A 22,312-nucleotide genomic window follows, 5' to 3' on the forward strand; every position below is an offset into this window, starting at 1 on the left:
TTATGGATAGAAAATAGAAACACATTCAGAAGTAAAGCAAAATATAACTTATAATTCACAAATAGACTTTCAATGTAATGGAATATTCAAAATCGGATTAGTTCTTTTTCTTACTCAAAGTAATGGTTTGAGATTCCAATCATTATTTCCAACTCCCACTGGAAAGCGTTGTGTCCCAGTCTAACATTTGCCCTGGGAACACTTTGGACTGGATATCTACTCAATGTCATAGGTTACATCAATCAAAGAAGTGGAAATGACAGCTGAGTATCACCTTTACAAAGAGCGATAAAAGAGACTTAAATCTCTATCGCATGTGGAAATCAAATCCCCAACAGACACTAATTACAACAAGCCTGTTGCAAACATTCTGTCCAATCTTATGCATGATTAAAACAATACCACCTATTACATTTGACATTCGAGGAATATTTCAATCATGATATTTTGCGAAGGGCTAAAAAGTTTGAAGTTACAATATTTCTTCAAATTTGCTGCAAACAATATAATTTTGTTGCCCAGGGAGGCCATTCAACCCATCGAATATGTGTCAGCTCTTTATAGGACAATCAATTTGTTTCCAGACACTTGATCCATCCCCTAAATCTTCAGAACTGTTTACCTTCTAACATTTATCCAATTATTGTATCCAGATCAAGAAGAGATGGGACAGAACCAAACAGCATTCAGACACAATGGAGCAGAACATTTGGAAGAAAAGTGTTACAATCCATAATGATCTTTGTTCTGGTGGATAGTTAAAAGGTCTTCATGTCTCATTTTGTCTTAGCCTGGGAGTTAGGAAAATGATGGGATCTGGTGCAACACTGCTTTACACTCAGTTCAATTTTGCTTTCCACTGAAGTCAATTTGGATGATTCCAGCATTCTACTTATCCTTTCCTCCTTTTAGCCTGCCAATGACCCATTTATCTCACTCTTTCAGTTGGGGCATTGTAGTTAACAACACGAGGTGCAGGTGAAAAACAGCTTTGAAATATTTTTGAAGTACTTTTTTATTATTGTTCAGAGTAAATCACGAAAGTCTGCAGATGATGTGAATGTAGTAAAAGCACAAAAATGCTGGAGAAACTCAGCAGGTCTCGCAGCATCCATGGAAGGTAAAGATATATAACCAACATTTCAACCCTGAGTCTTTCTTTAAGGTATGACTGAAAAGCAGGCAGGTACCTCAATTTAAAGGGGTGGGGAGAAGGAAAAAGCACACAAACAAACAGACAAATGGTGATAATTGGACATAGATAGAAAGACACGAGAGGAAAGGTGGATTTGGCTCTGTGAATGTCGAGCTGGAGGAAAGGTGTGTGTGTGTGTGTGTGTGTGTGTGTGTGTGAGTGAGAGAGAGAGAAAAAGATGGGTCTAGGGGTGGGTGGGCTAATGGAAACCAGAGAAGTTGATGTTAAAGCCATTTGGTTAGAGAGTGCCCAGATGGAATATGAGGTGCTGTTCCAAAAATTTGCGTGAGATCTCAGTCTGGCAGTGCATGAGACCTTGGATAGACATGTTGGCATGGGAATGGGGCAGGGAATTTAATAGTAGTGAATAAGTAACATTCTGTATCCTTTGATGTGCTGAATAATTGTGAAGTAAATTCTTGCAGTAAAGTTTGTCACCACAGGGATGCTATTCAAAACTTACCTAATGATGAAGTCAAACTCAGAACCAGCCAACATCAGTACCCCAAGCAGTGTAGAGATTGCTCCATCTATCACCGGTGCAAACATATGTTCTAGTGCTGCAGCGGAACGCAGATTCTTGCTTCCAATGGCAGTCAGGAAACCCTGATGAGTAAAAATTTACTCATTTACCAGCACAAAAATTTCACTTCAACACATCATTACGTATTAAAATATTAACATGATTTATCACTAATTTAAACTAAAACTGAATCTGCTGAATAACAATATAAAATATTTGGTATAAGAATTATGGCAGAAGAGGATATCTTCCACCTGGAAGATGATAATTAATCCATTATCTGAAAAGATGTGTGAGGCAGAAACCCAATCAAGTGTAATTGAAGAACAGAAATGGAAAGTGGGATTAAGTTTGGGGGCTCTCTTTTTAATAGCCCAGAAATGATAGGCTGAAGTTTTTCTTTTGTCTCTTTCTCCTATTGTTTGGGGCGCCGCCGGACAATGTTCATAGCCCTTTGTTTCCTTACAGCAGGCAAAAGTTGAAGCATATCATATGTATTACATTTTTAAAATAAGAAACCTTTGAACCTTCAAGTGCCTCCTTCTGTATTGTTACTTCTTATTTTTGATTTGCTCTGAGGAACTGGCTGCAGATGTTCCTGTTGCCAGGTAAGCACGTAGTGATAATGATGTACCTACCAGAGCTACGTGAACAGTGAATTCCACTCCAATTCCAACCGAAGCAATCAGAATCACGACAGGAATTGCACTCAGTTTGATTCCCATCAGTCCCATCATTCCAAACAGCTCGACTGTCATCATAGCCAGAATAAATACCTACAGATAACACGAGAGAGATGAAGAATTTAGACATGTTTGTGTTCACCTGGTTAAATCTCTCCTTGCATTTGTAATATCACCTTATTAACCTTTCTACTGTATACAGAAAAATGTGGGTGAATGAAATGATACTGGCAAATGCACTGACATTTAATCACAAATTCCACAAAAGCAATTCAAAAAAGTTGAAATGCTAATCATTTGTGCTAGATTAGGTACACTTAGTTAATTGGTGAACCAATCAGTAACACAAATGTCACCAAACTCAAATGGCAAAATATTCGATGACATTATTGAATCCAGAGGTATGACAACATTTGAAAAAATCTTCTCTCATCATTAAGTTTTAAAATAAAATAATATGATTTATCATTAGCTTAACTTAATCAGCTGAATAACTTGTTACAAAATATTTGTAATAAGAATTAGAAGAGGATAATAACTTTCACCTGGAAGATGATAACATCTAACCCACTCCCTGAAAAGATGGGCGACAGAAACCCTACTAAGTGTAATTAAAGAAAACATCTCTGCCTTGGCCGGCAGGTGATGTATTTGCTAAAGTTTAGAGCAGGGACATATCAACAGAAAATAGGGTCTATGGCAGGGGTAGCCAATCTTTTACATTCCATGCGTCAAAATAAACAACGACCAGGAGCTCCCGCGAGATGGGTCTGGCTTTGGCCTTCGAATAAGTTGTGAGGTGAACGGGAAGGATGAGGAAGGGTGGAAGGAGCGAAGAAGAAAGAGGTGTATGTTCTTTATATGTCAGGGGTCACTGGCTGGGGGGTAAGCTGGCGCTGCTGTGGGGGGGGGGGGGGGGAGAGAAAATTGGACTCCATCTTTGCTAATTGTGCCTCCTCCCATGCACCACTTCTAGCTATTGGGGGAAGTCCGGAGGCCCTGTGTGGAAAGAAACCTTCGGGAGCCCAGCTGAAGAAAATTCTTTTGTCACTATCCGAGGATGGCTTGTCTAATAGAAACTGCTCAGTGGCACCCCCTTCAAGTGGCACCCAAGGTACATTCCATACCTTATATATGCCACTGGTTTAGACTCTTTGCCACCCACCAACCTGCCCGTCCTCCACCAATACAACACAATCCTGAAGAAGTAAAGGCCTGGCCCATAACATTGTTTACTCTTTACTTCTATGGATGCGACTTAAACTGCTGAGTTTCCTCAGCACATTTGTGTATTGCACTTGACTCCAGAATCTTCAAACGTTCTTGTTTAAAACAATATAGTCCTTTGAAGCCAGAAAGAAAAATCAATTTTGTGAAATGGACAGGGCTGCAAACACAAACTTCATTTTGGACTTTCGCCAGAGAGCATCGTACAAGTTTTATTAATTTATAATGCTGGCAATGTCAGAATCTACTGTCCATTTCATATTTTCATCTAATTTCTATCCCTTATGGGCATCACAGTTAGTACAGTGGTTCGCACAACATTGATACAGGGCCAGCAAACCAGGTTCAAATCTGGCGCTGTGTGTAAGGAATTTGTGCATTCTCCCTGCATCTGCATGGGTTTCTTCCAGTTGCTCTGGTTTCCTCCCACCCTCCAAAAATGTTCAGGGGTTCTAGGTCAATTGGGTGGCATGGGCTCATGGGTCAGAAGGGCCTGTTACCTTGTTGTATGTCTAAAATTTTTTAAAGATCTAATCACATGACTGGGTATGTTGTTATCTGAAGGATGGTAAATCTCCTCCAAACCACATCATTTTTTTTTAACATAAATAAGTGCATGGCAGAATAAACTGAACCATTGCCTTCCAAACCTTTCACCCAGCTGTTGCACAGATGATGTCATGGGTGAATTGTGGCAGCTTTCCTGTATTATCTTCTCAACTGATGACACCATGCAAAGAAATAGTTCACAGAAGAGAAAAAAAAATGACAAGGTGTGTGGTGGGCAGATGAAACAATCATTTTAGTTCTAATATCTACAGTGTATAAAGACTTTTTGAATGTCTGAATCAATGAAGGGACGCACTTGCTGGCAAGATCAGAAAAGCTTCTTGTAAATTTAAGGATTACTTTAAAGGGTAACTTCAAAAGATGGGTGGAAAAAGGTGTTGCCCTTTTGTAAGGAGATGCTGGAGCAAGGGATTTGTTTATAGTCTGTGCTTTTATCTTCCACTGTGAGCTATTTCAATGTAAATTCCTTCAAGCACTCCAGCCTAGACCTGGAGAAGACGAGGATAGCAGCAAGCAAGCATTCGCTCTGAACCTTGCTGCCGCCATCATCTGTTAGGCATCGAGTTACAGGGGCCTCTTGTGATTCAATATTTACAAGGAAAGTCTACCATCTTCAAAATGAGGACGAGTGAAGCTTTTTATTTCCATTTTTTAAATTCTACAGAACCAAATCTCCTAATGTAACTCAACAGTTGTAGCATGACATATTTGGCTGCATGAACTACAGTGAACAGTCAAGACTGTGTGTGCTGTGAGAAAATGGGTACTCTCTTTACTTTTTTGGCTTCCCTGTCCCTAGGTAATGATAAGATTCTTGCTTTGATGTCAGCATGAGGCAGGTTTTGTCACGCATACCCTGTTGTTTGACTAGTGTGGAAGGAATCACTGATAACTTTAAATTCCTTCCCAAAAGAACAGCATTACTTTTGCACGGATGGATTTTCAGCATGTTTAGTGCTGTAAAGAATATTGCCACTACTGTAATATACTGAGACTCAAGATCATTAAATTATTTAACTTATTTTTTAAGGTAGGTATTAGTATAGTCTATGGATACTAAAAGCAATGTGTCTGCAAAGAAGAGGAAAAATATCATGAGGAAAATAGACTGATCTGTCCATCCCAAAGGTATATATCAATTTCAGGTGCAGCACACCGTAAGCTAGTCTCTGCTCTGCAAGGGAAGGATGATGAGCGAAGGGTAACACATCCTTCAGCCCTGGTGCTAGAACATGTTGACTGCCAGTGACCAACTGAACAAATAGAAGTTTTAGAATGCAACACATGTTGCAGCCCATCAGTGCATGAAGATGAGGAAAGAGTGGGGAGGAGTGGGGGAGGTCTTGCAGACCCCAGGACATTGATTAAAGGACTGGAACTGAACTGAAGTGGTAGATGCATTGAAATGGCATCACAAATTAAAGCCCGAACATTTTATGAGCAATTGTCCAAATTAATGCTCACCTCCAGCTCGTTATTTTTTTATCCATTTATTCAAAACAGCAGTCACCTTGTGTTTGTGTTTTTTTTTAATTGAAATTTAGACATACAGCATGGTGACAGGTCCTTCCAGCCCAGAACCCCTGTTGCCCAATTGCATCCATTTAACCCATATATTTTTGAAAGATGGGAGGAAACAGGAGTTCCTGGAGGAAACACACGCAGACATGGGGATAAAGAACAAGCTCCTTATAGACAGTGCTGGATTCAAACCCGGGTTCCTTGCGGTGTAACAACATTGCAACACTAAATGTGTCGCCCATAATAATAGTTTCACCTACAATTTTTATATGGCTATACTTTTTTTTTTAAAATTCCATTATAAGAAGAAGGGATTAGTTCAATGAGATAACCAACAATAAATATGCCATAATATTATAATATGAGGTGAAATTTTTATAAGGGAATTTCTACTTTATTTGAACATAGTGCACAAGACAATGTATAATTCATATTCTGTATCGCTCTATATATAAGTTATGTAACTAATATGTACAGAATATATAATGTCATATTTCTCTCTACCAAATCAATATTTTTTTAAAAGAATAGACATTTCTACACTTGTTTATTTCCTGAATTACTCATCAATAAATGAGTTTATTAGTGGTAAAGCAAATTTTAAACTTCTGAAAGAGACATGAAAGTAAGTGGCTGTATGGTATGTTAGTGTGTGCACAGAACAATTAAATAGAGCAAGGATGGCATTATCAGCGAACTGTAACATGCCCTATCATCTGTTTATATTTGCAAAGTAATTTTAAAGGTGAGCCAACAGGTACCAAAATAATATGTGTGGACTGTAAAAAAAAAATCAAGTGCATTATTGGAGAATTTACTGATAAATTCAGTAAATTCAGGGTGGATAGATGGGGATGTTGTATCAGAAAGGAACAGGGCTATTTCATTTCACACTTGTTTTCTGCTCCTGGGGTTTTTAATGCTCTTTCTTAATTTTCCATTAGTCTCTATATTACATTATTATGATCCTAGACTCAAGTTATGAAAGAACTGAGTTACATAACCAAAAGATTTTAGATATTTTTAAAGCCAAAATATTTATACACCATCAAGAAAAATCTCTTGACTTAGCTTGATTACATCTCTGAAACACCTTCCAAGTTTTCTCTTTGAAAGGAACTCAGTATATGACTGTAGGGAGGACATTGATACTTATATTAAAAATTATATATTGTACCTTTCCAAGCTCAGGGAACACAAGAAGCAGTTTTCAAGTGTGGCACCTTTTATAAGGTGGGATGGTGACCAGATTATCTGTTGATTTGAATAATGTTTTGAGGGATTAATATTCAACCAAGACTGAAAGAATTCTCCTTTCCTTCTTCTAAGTAATGTCACCAATGTTCTATATCCACCTGAGAGTGAAGATGGGCCAAGTACATTGACATAACAGTCAAGAAAGCACCAAAATCTTTTTTTTTTGAAGACTAAGGAAGCTTGGCATGTTCTCTTTGTCCCTCAACAACTTCTACAAGTGCACCATCAAAAGTGTGCTTTCTGAATGCATCACAGTGTGGGTGGGAGGAGCTTTGTGAAGATCGGAAGCTACAGAAGGTCACAACATCACAAAAAGATCAGAACATCATAAGAAACTTCCCTCTCCTCCATTCATTACATCTACATCTCCCGCTGCCTAGGGGTGGCAGCCAACAATTCCCAGACACAATCTCTTCCCCCTGCTCCCAATGGGAGAAGCCTCATAAGTGTGAAAGTATGCGTCGACAAGCCCACAAACTCTTTCTTCCCATCAACCATGGGGCTCTTGAATGAACCCCACAACAGTGCTATCATGCTATCCTTGCTTGGTGCTAACTGATCACTTATTTAATTGTAACTCTTCACTCTGTAAATTATGCTTTTTAACTTTATATTGGCTACATGAATATTAACGATAGCCCGTTGCTTAAAAATCTTCTGTCTGTACTAGGTATAATGTTTCAAATAAGCTTAAATGTAAAGATGGGGCATCATTTAATGTTACATTGAAGCAGGCTGGATTTTGAGTATATATCCCCAGCGGGGAATTTCTTTTTTTATATTTTTTAATTAATACTTCACTGCGAACCATGTTAGTAACAATATGTACAAATATTCAGCATTAACAGTAACATTTTCCTTTTTTTCTCCCTTCCCCACCCCATAACGTAAAGCAAGAAATGAAAGAAAAAAGAATAAACAATAGAAGCGAAAAAGAGAGAAAAATAAATCATGTCATGCAATATTTCATTTTTAATTATTTTCCTAATTGTAACATCATATCAAGAGATGGAGGTCTGAAATTGGCAGTTTCTAATGTACTCTATGTATGGTGCCCAAATATGTTCAAATAAAGTATATTTGTCTTTTAGATTGGCGGTGATTTTTTTCCTTGTTCAATTCTATGTACCGTTGTTGTATTTTAAAGTTGCTTCTGTTTTCCAAGTTATCATTATGCACTTTTTTGCTCCTGCGAGTGAAGTCATAATAAATCTTTTTTGGGCCCTGTCAAATTTTAGACCTAATGCTTTATCTTTTATGTTGTTTAACAGAAAGATTTTTGGGTCTTTTGGTATCCTAACTTTTTCATCCTTCTGACTCAGTGCTACCACACAGTTGACACATTTGTCTTTGCAGAATGTTATGCATTCTACATTTCTCAATGTAAACTATGTCTGTACCTTCCTTTTCCAAAAGAATCATTTTTTTTGGCAATTCCTTTCTGAAATTAGGTTTACTTTTCATGGTATTATTCACTAGGCCTTGGAAAAAGGCCTTGTGGTTACCCCCTCCCAGCCAATAGGCCTCCCACTTCTGCTGCCATAGTACGTCAGCTGCTGATGGATTGATTTATCATGTGAAGGTCAAGCCAAGGACTACTTCTATTTTTCCAAATGCAACAGACAGGGATGTGAAAGTCCCTTGAGCTCTGACTATTTTATCACTGTTTTCTTAAAAGATTACTTCCCACTGTACTCCATAAGCCTCAAAAATATCCCCTACAATTTAATTTATTGGCAACTGTCATTGACTCTTTGGAGACTGGAAAGGTTATGAAAATTAAAGTATCATGCTGTTTTTCTCTGGAGTTTCTGTTGTCTGTTCCCACTCACTTTTAAAGCATCGGTTGATTTTGTAACAGAGGAAATGAACAAAGTATCTTGCAAACAAAAAAATGAAATTTTTTGTGTTCAGATATTAGTTTCTGGATTGTGTGTGTGTGTGTGTGTGGGGGAGAGAGGATATTACACACAACTAGATAATCCATCAATCACATGATCAGTATTGCAACTGATTGAAATGTATTTACTAACAAAAAAACACTCAAAATAATTACACCTGTTTCAATAAAGTTCCACATCTTGGTTTTAGCTTTAAACTTGAAGAATTCCCATTGTGTAATTCATTAATGGATTGAAAAGATCATCTTGTTGAAACTGATCAGTACCACATAGAGTCTCTCCTAGATCATATCTCATTCATGCTGCCTCCACTTTTAAATTATGTGGTGCTCGTGAAATGGACTCAATTTTATTCTGTACCGAAAGCCTAGTTTGTTTAGCTTGCTCTTTTTGCGCCTTTAATTTAACATAGCTTTCATTTTGTCATTTTTTACTGTTGTTTAATGACAAATCTACTCAACAACCAATTCCACTGGTAGGTTACAGTGAAACACATCAAGAAGATGGTTAGTTGTACAAAGCCGCTCTTGGGCTTATGCTCAGTTTAGGAAAGAGAACAAAAGAAAAGCTGGCAAATAGGCAGGAAAAAGAACAAAAAATACAAACCCCTAACCAAGTATGGCAAAAGAATTTTTCTTTGTTGTTCGGGTGTTTGAGAACTCCAAAATATTAATATAATGTGAGCAACTTAAAGAAGTGATTTTACAGGAAAAGCAACTCCGGCGGTACTTGACCTTCACAATGGTTATTTAAGTGAGACACTTACAATAATGCCAGCTGTCCAAGGGTTGAGCAACAGAAGAGCGCACACTAGGAACGTGCAGGCTAACACAATGCTGATAGTGAGCAGAAACCAGTGACGCAGGCCGATGTACTGTTCCCAAAACAGGAAAGGGTAACCATTGGGATAGTTGCGTACTCCCTTCTTGGAGAACTCTTCACATATTGCTCTGATACTCTCGATAGCTTCAATGAAGTCGGAGGTCTGCTGCAGACCCGTCAGGTAGAAAGGGAACTGGGCAAACTCAATCAGCTCAGCAGCAGGAACTACGTAAAAAGGGAAGGAGAAAAACAGTTCAATGAGGTGAAATATTAGCAGCGACTGGATTTTGGTGCATCTGTACTTATGTATATGACAAATTCTCATATCATTTCACATCCCCTCTTAACATATCAATATTTAAGCAACATTACTGCTAAAAAAGTGAGGTGAGTTTTCTCTGCGGGCTTTTCATTGTTGGTAGGTTGCAAATTATTTAATTGTTGTGAAGAATGCAGAAAAATATCCAGGATTCCACATAGCACCATTTCAGAGAATCATGGAAAGGTCCATCCTTACCTTTAATTAACCTGCATGGTAATTGATTCCATTGACTGGAGCAGGTGGGGCGAAAGCGCGGTAAAGTGGATTTACTGTCAGAATTTGTATGTGGGACGCCTGCCAGGTGGAACAACTGAGTGCTGTCGACACGACATGACCATTTGGTATGGTCAGTGATGTCCAGGTGACCTTCACAATGGGTCATGAGACTGTCAGATGCAGCCACTGACTGCTTACAACAGGTGCTGAATGGTAATTAGGCAAAAAAAAAGGTTCAACAGTAATGGAGAAAGTCGGCCAGAGGGCAGAACTGATGAGACAGGATGAGTGCTGACACAGCCTTCCGAATCCTGTTGAAAGTGCTGGACTCCAGCTGGATACGGGATTTCTTGGCCTCTTCATGCACCTTCCACCATCAGCCTCAGCTCTAGCTCACTATATCTGGGGCGCGAAAATAATCCCAGTTTATTTTCCCTCAGTGGCCTGATCTCTGGAGAGATTTACTGACAAAGGAGGCATAAGAAAGCACAAGAGCCTGACCACATTCGGGTACCACCATGTTGGTGTAATGCTGCCACCATTTTCACAGCTGTTTGGTTTTGAAGTGATGAGGGACTCCGGGGGATTTTTACATGGGATTCATAGACACTCCCTTCTGCACCAACATTGTGGACAAAGTCTTTACTTAAATATAAATTCCAGCATATTTAGCAGGAGTGATGTCAAGTGTGAAAGGTGGCCATTGTTTAATGAGCCACAGATTAATTAGGTGAAACACGAATGTCAGCAGACACTATGATTGTAGAAAAAGTGCTGAAGGAATTCAGCTCATCTCACAGCATCTATAGGAGGTAAAGATACCAACATTTTGCACCTGAATCCTTCTTTAAAGTATAAGCAAAAAGCAGGCAGGCGTCTGAATTAGACTAGGGAAAGTTTGAAGAACGGGAGGGGGAGGACTCCACACCACCAACAGACAAAAGTTGTTAATTGGATATGATAGAAGAAAGTTGAGAATTGATTTTGGCTCTGTGAAAGGAGACAGAGGGAAAAGGGAAGGGAGAGAGGGAGAGAGAGAGCTAGAAGAAGAGACAGGTAGAAGAAGATTGGTGGGGGTGGGGGGGGTGCGGGGAAATATTAACTGAAACCAGAGAAGTCGATGTTAGTGCCATCTGGTTAATGTTACCCGAGTGTTGAAGATGAGGTGTTGTTTCTCCAATTTGCAGATGGACTCAATCTGGTCACAGATATTTCAGAATAGCCAATACAACAAGGAAAATTGGAAATCCAAAATGGATTGCTTACCAAATCAAGTTTATATTCACTCAATTAAAGAAACGGTCTTTCATATTCAGAGAAGCATGGAATTACAAACATCAAAACGTGTCCTTCTGTGCAACTTGCCCATGACAACCAAGGCACCTCCTTGAGCTAATGCCATTTGCCTGCATTTGTCCCCTATTCCCTACCATATTTCCTATTTATGTATCTGTCTAAATCTATTGCAAACATTTTAATTATACCTGCCTCTACCATGTTCTCTGACAACTAGCTCAATTCACCCATAATCCTGTGTAAAAACATATAACCATATAACCACTTACAGCACAGAACAGGCCAGTTCGGCCCTACTAGTCCATGCCGTAGCAAATTCCCACCCTCCTAGTCCCACTGACCAGCACCCGGTCCATACCCCTCTAGTCCCCTCCTATCCATGTAACGATCCAGTCTTTCCTTAAATGTAACCAATGATCCCGCCTCGACCACGTCTGCCGGAAGCTCATTCCACATCCCCACCACCCTTTGCGTAAAGAAATTTCCCCTCATGTTCCCCTTATAATTTTCCCCCTTCAATCTTAAACCATGTCCTCTAGTTTGAATCTCCCCCTTTCTTAATTGAAAAAGCCTATCTACATTTACTCTGTCTGTCCCTTTTAAAATCTTAAACACCTCTATCAAGTCCCCCCTCAATCTTCTACGCTCCAGAGAAAAAAGCCCCAGTCTGCACAACCTTTCCCTGTAACTCAAACCTTGAAATCCTGTCAACATTCTCGTGAACCTTCTCTGCACTCTCTCTATTTTGTTTATATCTTTCCTATAATTTGGTGACCGAAACTGCACACAGTACTCCAAATTTGGCCTCACCAATGCCTTGTACAATTTCATCATAACCTCCCTACTCTTGAATTCAATACTCCGATTTATGAAGGCCAACATTCCAAATGCCTTCTTCACCACACCGTCTACCTGAGTATCAGCCTTGAGGGTACAATTTACCATCACTCCTAAATCCCTTTGTTGCTCTGCACTCCTCAGTTGTCTACCATTCAATGTATATGACCTATTTAAATTTACCTTTCCAAAATGTAGCACCTCACATTTCTCTGTATTAAATTCCATCAGCCATTTCTCAGCCCACACCTCCAGCCTTCCTAAATCACCTTTTAATCTACAGTAATCTACCTCACTGTCCACAACACCACCAATCTTTGTGTCATCCGCAAACTTGCTTATCCAATTCTCCATCCCTATATCCAGATCGTTAATATATATAACAAATAATAGTGGACCCAGGACCGAACCCTGAGGAACTCCACTAGTCACCGGCCTCCAATTGGACAAACAATTTTCTACCACTACTGTCTGACACCTCCCATCCAACCACTGCTGAATCCATTTCACTACCTCTTTATTTATACCTAATGCCTCCACCTTTTTTCCTAACCTCCTGTGGGAAACTTTGTCAAAAGCTTTACTAAAGTCCAAATAAACAACATCCACAGCTTTCCCTTCATCAACCTTTTTTGTAACCCCCTCGAAGAACTCAATCAGGTTTGTCAAGCATGATCTACCCCTGACAAAACCATGCTGATTACTCCCTATCAATCCCTGTACCTCCAAAAATTTGTAAATAGCATCCCTCAGAACACTTCCCATCAACTTGCCCACCACAGATGTCAGACTTACAGGCATATAATTCCCAGGTTTGCATTTGGACCCTTTCTTAAACAGAGGAACCACATGCGCCACCCTCCAATCCTTTGGTACCACCCCCGTGGCCAGTGACATCCTAAATATCTCTGTTAATGGCCCCACTAACTGTCCACTAGCCTCCCTGAGTGTCCTAGGGAATATTTTGTCCGGTCCGGGAGATTTATCCACCTTTATCTTTTTTAGCACAGCCATCACTACCTCCTCGTTTATCCTTATATGCTTCATGACCTCCCCACTATTTTTCTTTACTTCAACTGGTTCAACATTTTTTTCCCTAGTGAATACCGAGGCAAAGAAATTATTCAAAATTTCCCCCATTTCCTCAGACTTCACACTCAGCCTACCCTCGCTATCTACAAGGGGTCCAATTTTATCTCTCACTAATCTTTTACTTTTAATGTACTTATAGAAACCCTTTGGATTTATTTTTACATCCCCGATCCCCGACCCCCCCCCCCCCCAACCCCGGTTCCCTTTTCCCTGTCATATTAAACCTATGCCTTAGCTTTAGACATGCCCAACCTTGTGATTTTGCATACCTCTATAATGTCACCCCCTCAGGCTCCTACTCTGAGGGAAAACAGACCCAGGTTGGGATAAATGTAACAATATGTTTCAGGATTATATCTAAAGGTTGTCTGGAGCAAATGGTCTTTGCTCACTTACATACAGATTCTGATACCCCGCTCAGAACATACTTCTTAAATTTTCTCCAGTTGTGTCATATCTGTCGTGAATCCATTCAGGTGGGTGAGGGTTGAAGTTAGCTTGAGATGCAGCATATCCCAGGGGGTCATTGCTAACCCATGCTGTGAGATAGATGTAAAAGATATCAGGATTGATGATCCCATCCTCATCCACCAACCGCCTTGTAGACAACTAGAATAAAGGAGTAAATAAAGCAGTCAGTGAAACCTGCATGCGACCTGATAAAACTCGTGCAACAGCACATATGGGCACTAACCAGACCGAAAGCTCCTGAATAGGTGTTTCTACATTCACACGTATTCATCTCTTGCAGAATGTGACATCTTCTGCTTATTTTACTCCTGCCTACAGACGTAAGTGACGTGAGAGTGGATTCATTTTATGCTGTGGTAGGATTTGTGTTTGGGAGGAAAAAGAGCGTGTGTGTGAGGAACAGAAACTCTTCCTGATATTTACGTCACTTAGCTTCACTTATGCAGTGAAATTAGAAGCTCACCTGGTTATAGTTGAAGGGCTCCTTCTTGTTTCCTGTTTGTATGAGTAATTTATAGGCAAGGATGCCATCCTCTGAACCATTACGGTAACTCTCCCTGGTGATTTTGCCTGTCTGGCAGTCTTCATCAAATGCATTCTGTAATCCTGCATGTGCAAATGAGAAGAGTTGGCATTGCATTTTTACAAAAAGAAGTAAGTCCCTTTCATCCGTTGGACGGATGGATATGGTTAATCTAATCTTAAGTGAGTCCTCTTGACCTCATCATTGTCAAAAGTATGTTTGAGGCTTAATGAGGCTTTTGGAAAGCAATTGTCACCAAATCTAGTTTCGTTTGAGTTAGTAGGTTTATGAGTGTTTTTTTTCTCAGATTGCTACATTAGGTGGAAGCAATAGATTATTGCAGGTTACTGTCTACGCTGTAACCCGTCCAGAAGAATCTTACTTGTAATATGATAATTTCAGTCCAGCAAAAGCTGATCAGATTCTGTAAAGAAAGGTGCATTCTACTCTACGAGATTAATGCCCAAAAGGGCAAAAGTCTATCCCTAATTTTCACTTTCACATCTGCACCTTCAATAGCTTCCTGCACTAACTTTATGGAAGAAAATACTGTAAAATCCCCAGATTCCAGCACCTATGGGAATTGATAGGTGCCGGATAACTGAATTTTCCGGTTCCTTGAGATTACATGGTGAACTAATGGCAAGGCGCGCCAATTTAAAACTTCTGTATTTTTTACCTATTTATTTTCCTTTATTTTTTTTTGCCGTTTGTTTGAGGCTGCTGGTTGCTTGAATTCTGGATAACTGAGGTATTACTGTACATGCATAAACTCACACTAGGTAATTTCCTGTGGCATGACTCAGGATTGTCCAGTACAGATGCCAGCATGAAAGTGATGGGTAAGATTTAAAAGGACCAAGTGTTACAGCATGTAACTATGGCACATGAAAGAAGAGACCTTAAATACATTATTTATTGACAGATAGCCAGGAGGAGGATACTGGTTGCACTTTGTCTATTCTTGTGTAACACACAAATTTATTATCAGGGAAATTTAGGGAGAACACCATACTGTGCCAATCCTGCACTTCACTTATCCCTTGACAGCCTGCTGCTCGGAGATGCTTGCTATTGAAATGGCAAAGGCTCATTTTCCAGTCTTTAAAAGGCCCTTTCAAGCAAGGAAAATACCCGACTGTAAAGGTGGAGGTTCTCCGCCCTTATGCCTAGAAACTTATCTTTCTGAATGTGCCATGGCCAGCTCCAAAGCACTGAATTCAACCCTTCTCAGGGAAGGATAATTATTGGAGCGCTACGCTCTGCTGCCTGGCTTGAACGTACAGCTGCTTCATGAGGCTGGTTAGGGGTGGGATGATGATGCCGTCAGCCTATGACCTATCTCCCCACTCATTCCTCTTCCTTCATGACTCCCTCAAGGAAGGGGCGGTGGGCAGGAGCCATCAGGCTGTGGGGGCTGGCGGGAGCCGTCAGGGTAGCGGGGGCTGGCAGAAGCCATCAGGGGGCAGCGATTCAGGCTGTGACAGCCTCACTGGGTGGCCACTCTCTGTGGCTCAAAATGTGGCAGAGAAATAACTATCTTCCCTACCCATAATCCCCCACACAGAATTGGGAAACACAGAATGGTTCCAGCTGCATGGGGGTTTATGGATAGGGAAGACGGCCATTGCTCTGCCATGCATTTATGACGGGTAGCACTATGGCACCCGTCACCCCACCTCTATCGACTCTAGAGGACGCCACGAGGCACCGCTCAATATGAACGCAACGCAGGAGCAACCTTTTAGAGCTGCTCTATGAAGAGGCAAGTTTTAAGTTTTCCCTCTGTGCTTGTAGCCGGCCTCCAGGCAGAGGCCTGGCATGAAAGGGCCTAGTGACATCCTCCAGTTACAAACAATCTGCAAGAGGAATTCAGCTGGTCAGGCAGCATCTGTGGAGCTAGAGGAAAGATCATTATTTTGGGTCATCCACCCCTCTGCCTTCACAGATGTGGCCTGACTCCCTGTTTTTTTTTTTAAGGTCCAGTTGAAAGAACCTGTGATGCCTTGTGCCTCCATTGACATCTTTTACCCTGTCTGCGTGGGCTTCCTCAGGGAGCTCCGGTTTCCTCCCACTGTTCAAAATGCAGGTTAATGGGGTGTAAATTGGGCGACACAGACTCATGGGCCGAAATAGCCTGTTACCATGCATTAATGCCTATTTTTTTTAAACTGCAAAAGGATGATTTAAGTAAAGCTTTTCGGAATAAGTCAGTTGTTGCCACCATTTAGTGGGTTTGAAAGAAAACCATTTCAAAGCAGCAATTTAACATCACTGAAAGAAAAACCACAATTAAGATCTGGGAATGCATGAAGTGTATTAAAGGGCATGGATTGCAAGATTACTTTTTATTTTTAGAATGTTGAAGGATACCCTGTGTGGTCTAACAGAAAGGATACACTATTTTTTTCAAAAACCACCAGTCTGTTCAATCTGCTTTGGCTATGACAAAGGCATTTTTTTTAAACCAATAAACTCCATCTGGCAGACCCTTTGAACATTCAAGCATTTTACTTTACTTTTAGTTTGCTTCTGGGTGTTGGTTTCTTCATTTTAGTTCTATCAATTTGTGCCTCGGAGATCCTCTTCAAGTGATCATGTGTACTAATGACTCCAGAGTTTGCTGAGTTTCTGATCTCAGGCAAGCTGATTCCCCCATAAACAGTAAAATTAAAGGGTGCCATCAGAGGTCCATTTTGATGCTAAATAGCAATGGAAATATCCATGTTAGAGCCAAGAGATAACGTTGCTCACACTGGACATGTTGAGTTTTAAAGATGAATAAAAATGAAGTATTTCCTGTAGTTACATCATGAATTTATTATATGGTAAGTTCTCCCAAGATATGGCTTTCAATCTGCTTGCAAATAAAACTATCTAATATTTCCAATCACCACTACCGTAATATGAAATGAAACGGTTACGTTCCTCTTTTATCCTTTAAAGAAGAAGGTGGCCTCTCAGCAAAATAGATTTGTGTATTGAGGTTAAATTACTTGATGCTTTAATTGTAAGAATTGGGAAAGGGATGGGATGGTCCCAGACTCCCTCAAAGACATTCTCATTTAATGCAAAGCTGCACCGACCGATTCACTTCTGAAACCCTCTCCATTATCTGTCAACAACAGAGGTTCAAAAAAAATTGTTTAAGCCTCTTGGGAGACTTGGGTCAAGAGTTTCAAAGATTGAGCATTTCTAGCTAGCAGAAGCTTCAGAGGATACTAACTATACTTATGAGCCCAGAGAGCATACCATCCTAATGTCAAACCAAAGTGTTTAAAGTTAGCCAGCTGTCAGGTGCATTTGCCATGTTGTTAACAAACCTGTGTATAATTGGTCGACAGCTTTAAGGACAATCTTCCATACATTTTTAAATCAAGCAACACGTTTCCAAATGCATCGTACACTTTTACAGTTTACTTTGTTTCCCTGATGACACTGGATGTACATACAATTATGATTCAGGACATGGATGCAAAAAGTAACAGGAGTATGACTGAAGGGGAAAGGTTATGAAGCTAAACACAATCTGCTGGAGGAGCTTGATAGGTCGAGAAGCATCAGTGGAAAAATAAGGAATGGTGAACATTTCGAGCTGAAACCAGCAAGACTTCATCCATTCTTTTTTCTCTCATTGATCCTGCTCGACCATTGAATTCCTCAAGCACATTATGTTTAGCCTCAGATGCTGGCAACTGCTGTCTCATGTGCGTCTAGAAGGAGAACAAGATTATAGCAGTTGTATCGGGGAAGAGGTTCCCACTGTCAGTTTAGGCATTCCATATTTGCCTCATCTGGACACCAACCAAACAAAGAAAAGTTTGATATGCTGCAGTTGTATGGGGGAAGAGGTTCCCACTGTCAGTTTAGGTATTCCATATTTGCCTCATCTGGACACCAACCAAACAAAGACAAGTTTGATCTGCTGGCAAGTATAATGCAGTGAAGAGGATACATGTACCTGCATGTTGGAGGGGGTGGGGGTGAGGAGGGAGAGAGAGAGAGAGAGAGAGAGAGATCCTTGGAAACAGGAAAATTTGCAGGGCAAGCTGACCTGGGGGAGTCTTTCACACCACACCATTATTTACAGGTCGTTCTGCAACTCGGGATTTTAAGGGGTCTTCAGCCTCCAACGATGACAATGCGAGAGCAGGTAGTGAGTTAATTTGGCTGGGCTCTGACACTTGCTCCCTCCATGTATCAGAGCCCGGTTGAAATCTACTCGCCCTGCCTGTTTATGCCAATTCATACTGTGTGATTCCTGCATTTTGAACCTGCAATATTGGCAGGTTAACTCAGATGAAATCAATGGTGTGAAAGGAGCTAGAGAGAGAGAGAGAGAGAGAGAGAGAGAGAGAGAGAGAGAGAAAAATGATAAAAATTAATGGTACATTTTGGGGAAAAAAAAACATAAAAATACGATTCACTTCAGCTAAGGTATAATAAAGGATCCTAATCTTCAACCTTGTAAAGAGATTCCAGTGAGTGTCTTCAATTACAGGACTAAGGTAGGATAATGATCCAATCTCATATATGTTCTTGGTAAAGTGTTGGGTATTTGGCAGTGTGATTCTGCGGAAATGTAAACACACCTTGTCATTCAATCTCACAAATACAATCAACCCAAACCCTGGAGGCATGAGGATGTAATGTGAGCAGGTTCTTTCGGGAAAGAAAAAAGCATTGTTGTATTTCCTGCTCTCCCTACCCCTTTCCTTCTCCCTCCCCCTCCCACACCCCCTCTAATTCAGCCCCGAAGGCAATTCAGCTCCGCCAGAGAAAATTTCTGTCTTCCATACTCAAGAGAGTTGGGTGGCAACTGTGCTTTCACTGGTGAACGTCTCAATACAATGCCATTCACTGGTACCAGAGGGCACCATCAAGCCCATACAGAGAAGGTCTCAAACAAAGGAGGAACTAACACATTTTCAGCAGACAGTCACATGGAAAAAAATACTAAGAACACTTTGAAGAAGATTGAAGGTGTTGACAAGGATATGTACTTGATATATAACACACAAATCTTTCAACAATTATCAGCAAACATATCGTAGAGCTGTCAGTTGCAAGGGATTAGTTAATTCTCCTTTGAAGCTGATTTAAAATTGAAATGCAGGCCTTTAAATTCAGATCTATGTCAGCAAGATGTCACGAATCATACATCTGATTTGTGAACAAATGGATCCTTGAAAGAAGCAGAGCAAATTTTTATGCCTCCAAGAAGATGAAAAGGGTTTCCAAACCATACAAGGGAACAGCCTTTAGCAGGCTGCAATTTTTCTGTGATGGCTACTTTTGAAAATTAAGGCATCTGTACCAATCGTCAGATCAAGGAAAACATAAACACATCTGAGGGCAACTCTCCAGAAATAGAGATTTTTTTTAAAAAAAGGCAAAATGCCTTTTGATTTGTAAATTCTCTCAACAGTCTGTGTTGTGACCCTATTTTTCTTTTCCTCTGCAGCAGAAGTTTGGTCACCAGCAGGTTAAAGAACATTAATTTCCTTTCTTGGAGCTCACTCCTTGAAACACTAGTCAATTAGGATATGTAACAAAGTAACTGCTGTGTACTTTCCCTGCAGCATGGAAACAGGCCCCTTTGACCCACCAAGCAGGCTTCAACCATCAAGCGGCCATTTATACTAACCACTGGCGTCACTAGGGAAGTGCGGACTGCTCCGGGTGACACCATCAGAGGGGGAGACACCAAAAGGACTGTGCAGTGTTTCAGCAGAAATTTATTATTTTTATAAAAATATCCCAACAGGAATTTTTTTTCGTAAGCCCAGCTTACATGCATCAATATACCTACAAGGCTAAAATTCTATGCTAATTTACTTTTTGAACCTTCTAATGTGCTCCGGACAGAGCTGTCATTATTATCTAATTACAATTATGTTTTGAAACACATGGTTTCGTCAGCATGCGCTGTTGTTTTCGTTGCTGCTGATGTTTTTATCATCGCTGATGGTGTCAAATTTTCTGGTGCTTTAGCTACAATAATGTGGTAATTAGGCTGTGTAATATTGTAATGATATTGTAATTTAAAGGTATAATTTTAATTTTGCTAGTTGTTTATCTCACTACTATTGCCATTACAATTTAGGAGTAACATTAGTACAAAAACATTACTAAGGATTCTGTACGATTGGATATGGGAGAATGTCCATGGGGGACATGTATCACGATGAGTTACCGCCTTGGGTGACACCATCCCTAGTTACGCCACTACTAACCTTAGATCAATCAAGTTCATTCTACCTCTATTTATATTAACTCCAGATTCTATCACACACCTAAGCACCAGGATAAATTTAAAGTGACCAATTAATCTATTAGCCCACGCATTTTTGGGATTCGGGAGGAAACTGGAGCACCCACAGAGTCAAAAAGAACATGCAAACTCTGGACAGACAGCACCAGATATCAGGATTGAACTCCACTCTCTGGAGGCAACTACTCTACTATCGCGATGCTGTGCTTCCCGTAGCTGAGCGACTATCTTGTCCTGAAATTCACGGTGAATGCATGTGAGGTCAACATATCATGTGGGGAAAAATATTATGAAAGATGCTTTCCATGCAATTTGTCTCAGGGAAGGAATTGGATTATTAGAAAGTGCATTGAAATTTCCTGTCATCATACATTACTTTGTCTGTCAGACCTGTGAGAGATAATTTAAATTTAATTTTTAAATTTTTTTAAATTTTAAATTTAGACATACAGCATAGTGACAGGCCCTTTCAGCCCACAAGCTCATTCCACCCAATTAACCTATGACCCAGGTACGTTTTGAAGGATGGGAGGAATCCAAAGCACCCAGAGGAAGTTCACGCAGACACGGGGAGAACATACAAACTCCTTACAGTCAGTGCAAGATTCACACCCTGGTCCTGATCGATGGCACAGTATCAGCATTGCGCTAACTGCCATGCTAATTGTGTCACCCTTTTGTAAAGCCAAACTTTGTGAAATGGAAAAGGCATTACTAAATCAAATGCATGCCTAATCCATTGTAGAGCAAGATACTTTATAATGAAAATGATAACAGTCTGTTGATTAAATGAAAAGATATTATTTTGAGATATAAATATATAAACTCAGTGCTGTTTAGGACATTGGTGAGAATGACGTTGGAGAGAATGAGCCTGGACTATTGTGATGCGGCTCTGGTTGCCATACCGTAAGATTAACCTGGAGTACGTGCAGAGTTTTTATTGGGACTGAAGGGTTTCCCCTATGAAGAGAGACTGGAACTGGTTTCCCCTAAGTGAAGAAAGCTGAGGAGTAACCTGTTGGAGGTTTATAAAATCATGAGGGACATAGTTAAGGTGGATGGTCAGTCTTTTTTCTCAAGGTACGGGAGTCTAAAATCAAAGGCTACAGGTTTAAGGTGTGAGAGGAATGATTTAAGGGGCATCCGAGAGGCAAGCTTTTTATCACACGGAGGATGGTGAGTGCATGGAACGAGTTGCAGAGAAAGTGGTGGAGGTCGATACAATTATAACATTGAAAAGACATATTGACAGGAAAGGTTTAGAGGGATATGGGGCTAATGTGAGTAAAAGGGACCAACCGAACAAATCACCTTGGTCAGAATGGATGGGTTGGGCCAAAGGGCCTGATACTGTGCTCCATAAATAGGACTATGACTCTCCAAGTCATCATAAAGTGAATAAAGTATGCCGCCCACAAATTTATTCAGATAGTCAAATCACATTATAATTGAATCTGGGAATTTAAACGCCACACACGCATAGAAAAGACCATTCTCTGTTTAGATGGGAAATGGACCAGTGCCAGGTGGAAATAAAGGGTGTTTCTGTAACTCCTGTTTACACTGAAGACTGCTCACA

General features: G+C 40.3%; 1 protein-coding gene across 1 annotated transcript in view; it reads right to left on the minus strand.

Moving 5' to 3' along the window:
• ptch2 (patched 2) overlaps positions 1–22,312 on the minus strand; it is a 132,281-nt gene that overhangs the window by 18,589 nt on the left and 91,380 nt on the right. Inside the window, exons 16-20 of the mRNA XM_069938870.1 lie at positions 14,397–14,539; positions 13,891–14,071; positions 9,644–9,924; positions 2,357–2,494; positions 1,659–1,801 (exon numbers count right to left, since the gene is read on the minus strand). Coding sequence (XP_069794971.1) covers positions 1,659–1,801; positions 2,357–2,494; positions 9,644–9,924; positions 13,891–14,071; positions 14,397–14,539 — 886 coding nt within the window. The remainder of the gene's footprint in view (positions 1–1,658; positions 1,802–2,356; positions 2,495–9,643; positions 9,925–13,890; positions 14,072–14,396; positions 14,540–22,312) is intronic.

Source organism: Narcine bancroftii, chromosome 5, assembly GCF_036971445.1.
Source record: "Narcine bancroftii isolate sNarBan1 chromosome 5, sNarBan1.hap1, whole genome shotgun sequence".
NCBI lineage: Eukaryota > Metazoa > Chordata > Chondrichthyes > Torpediniformes > Narcinidae > Narcine > Narcine bancroftii.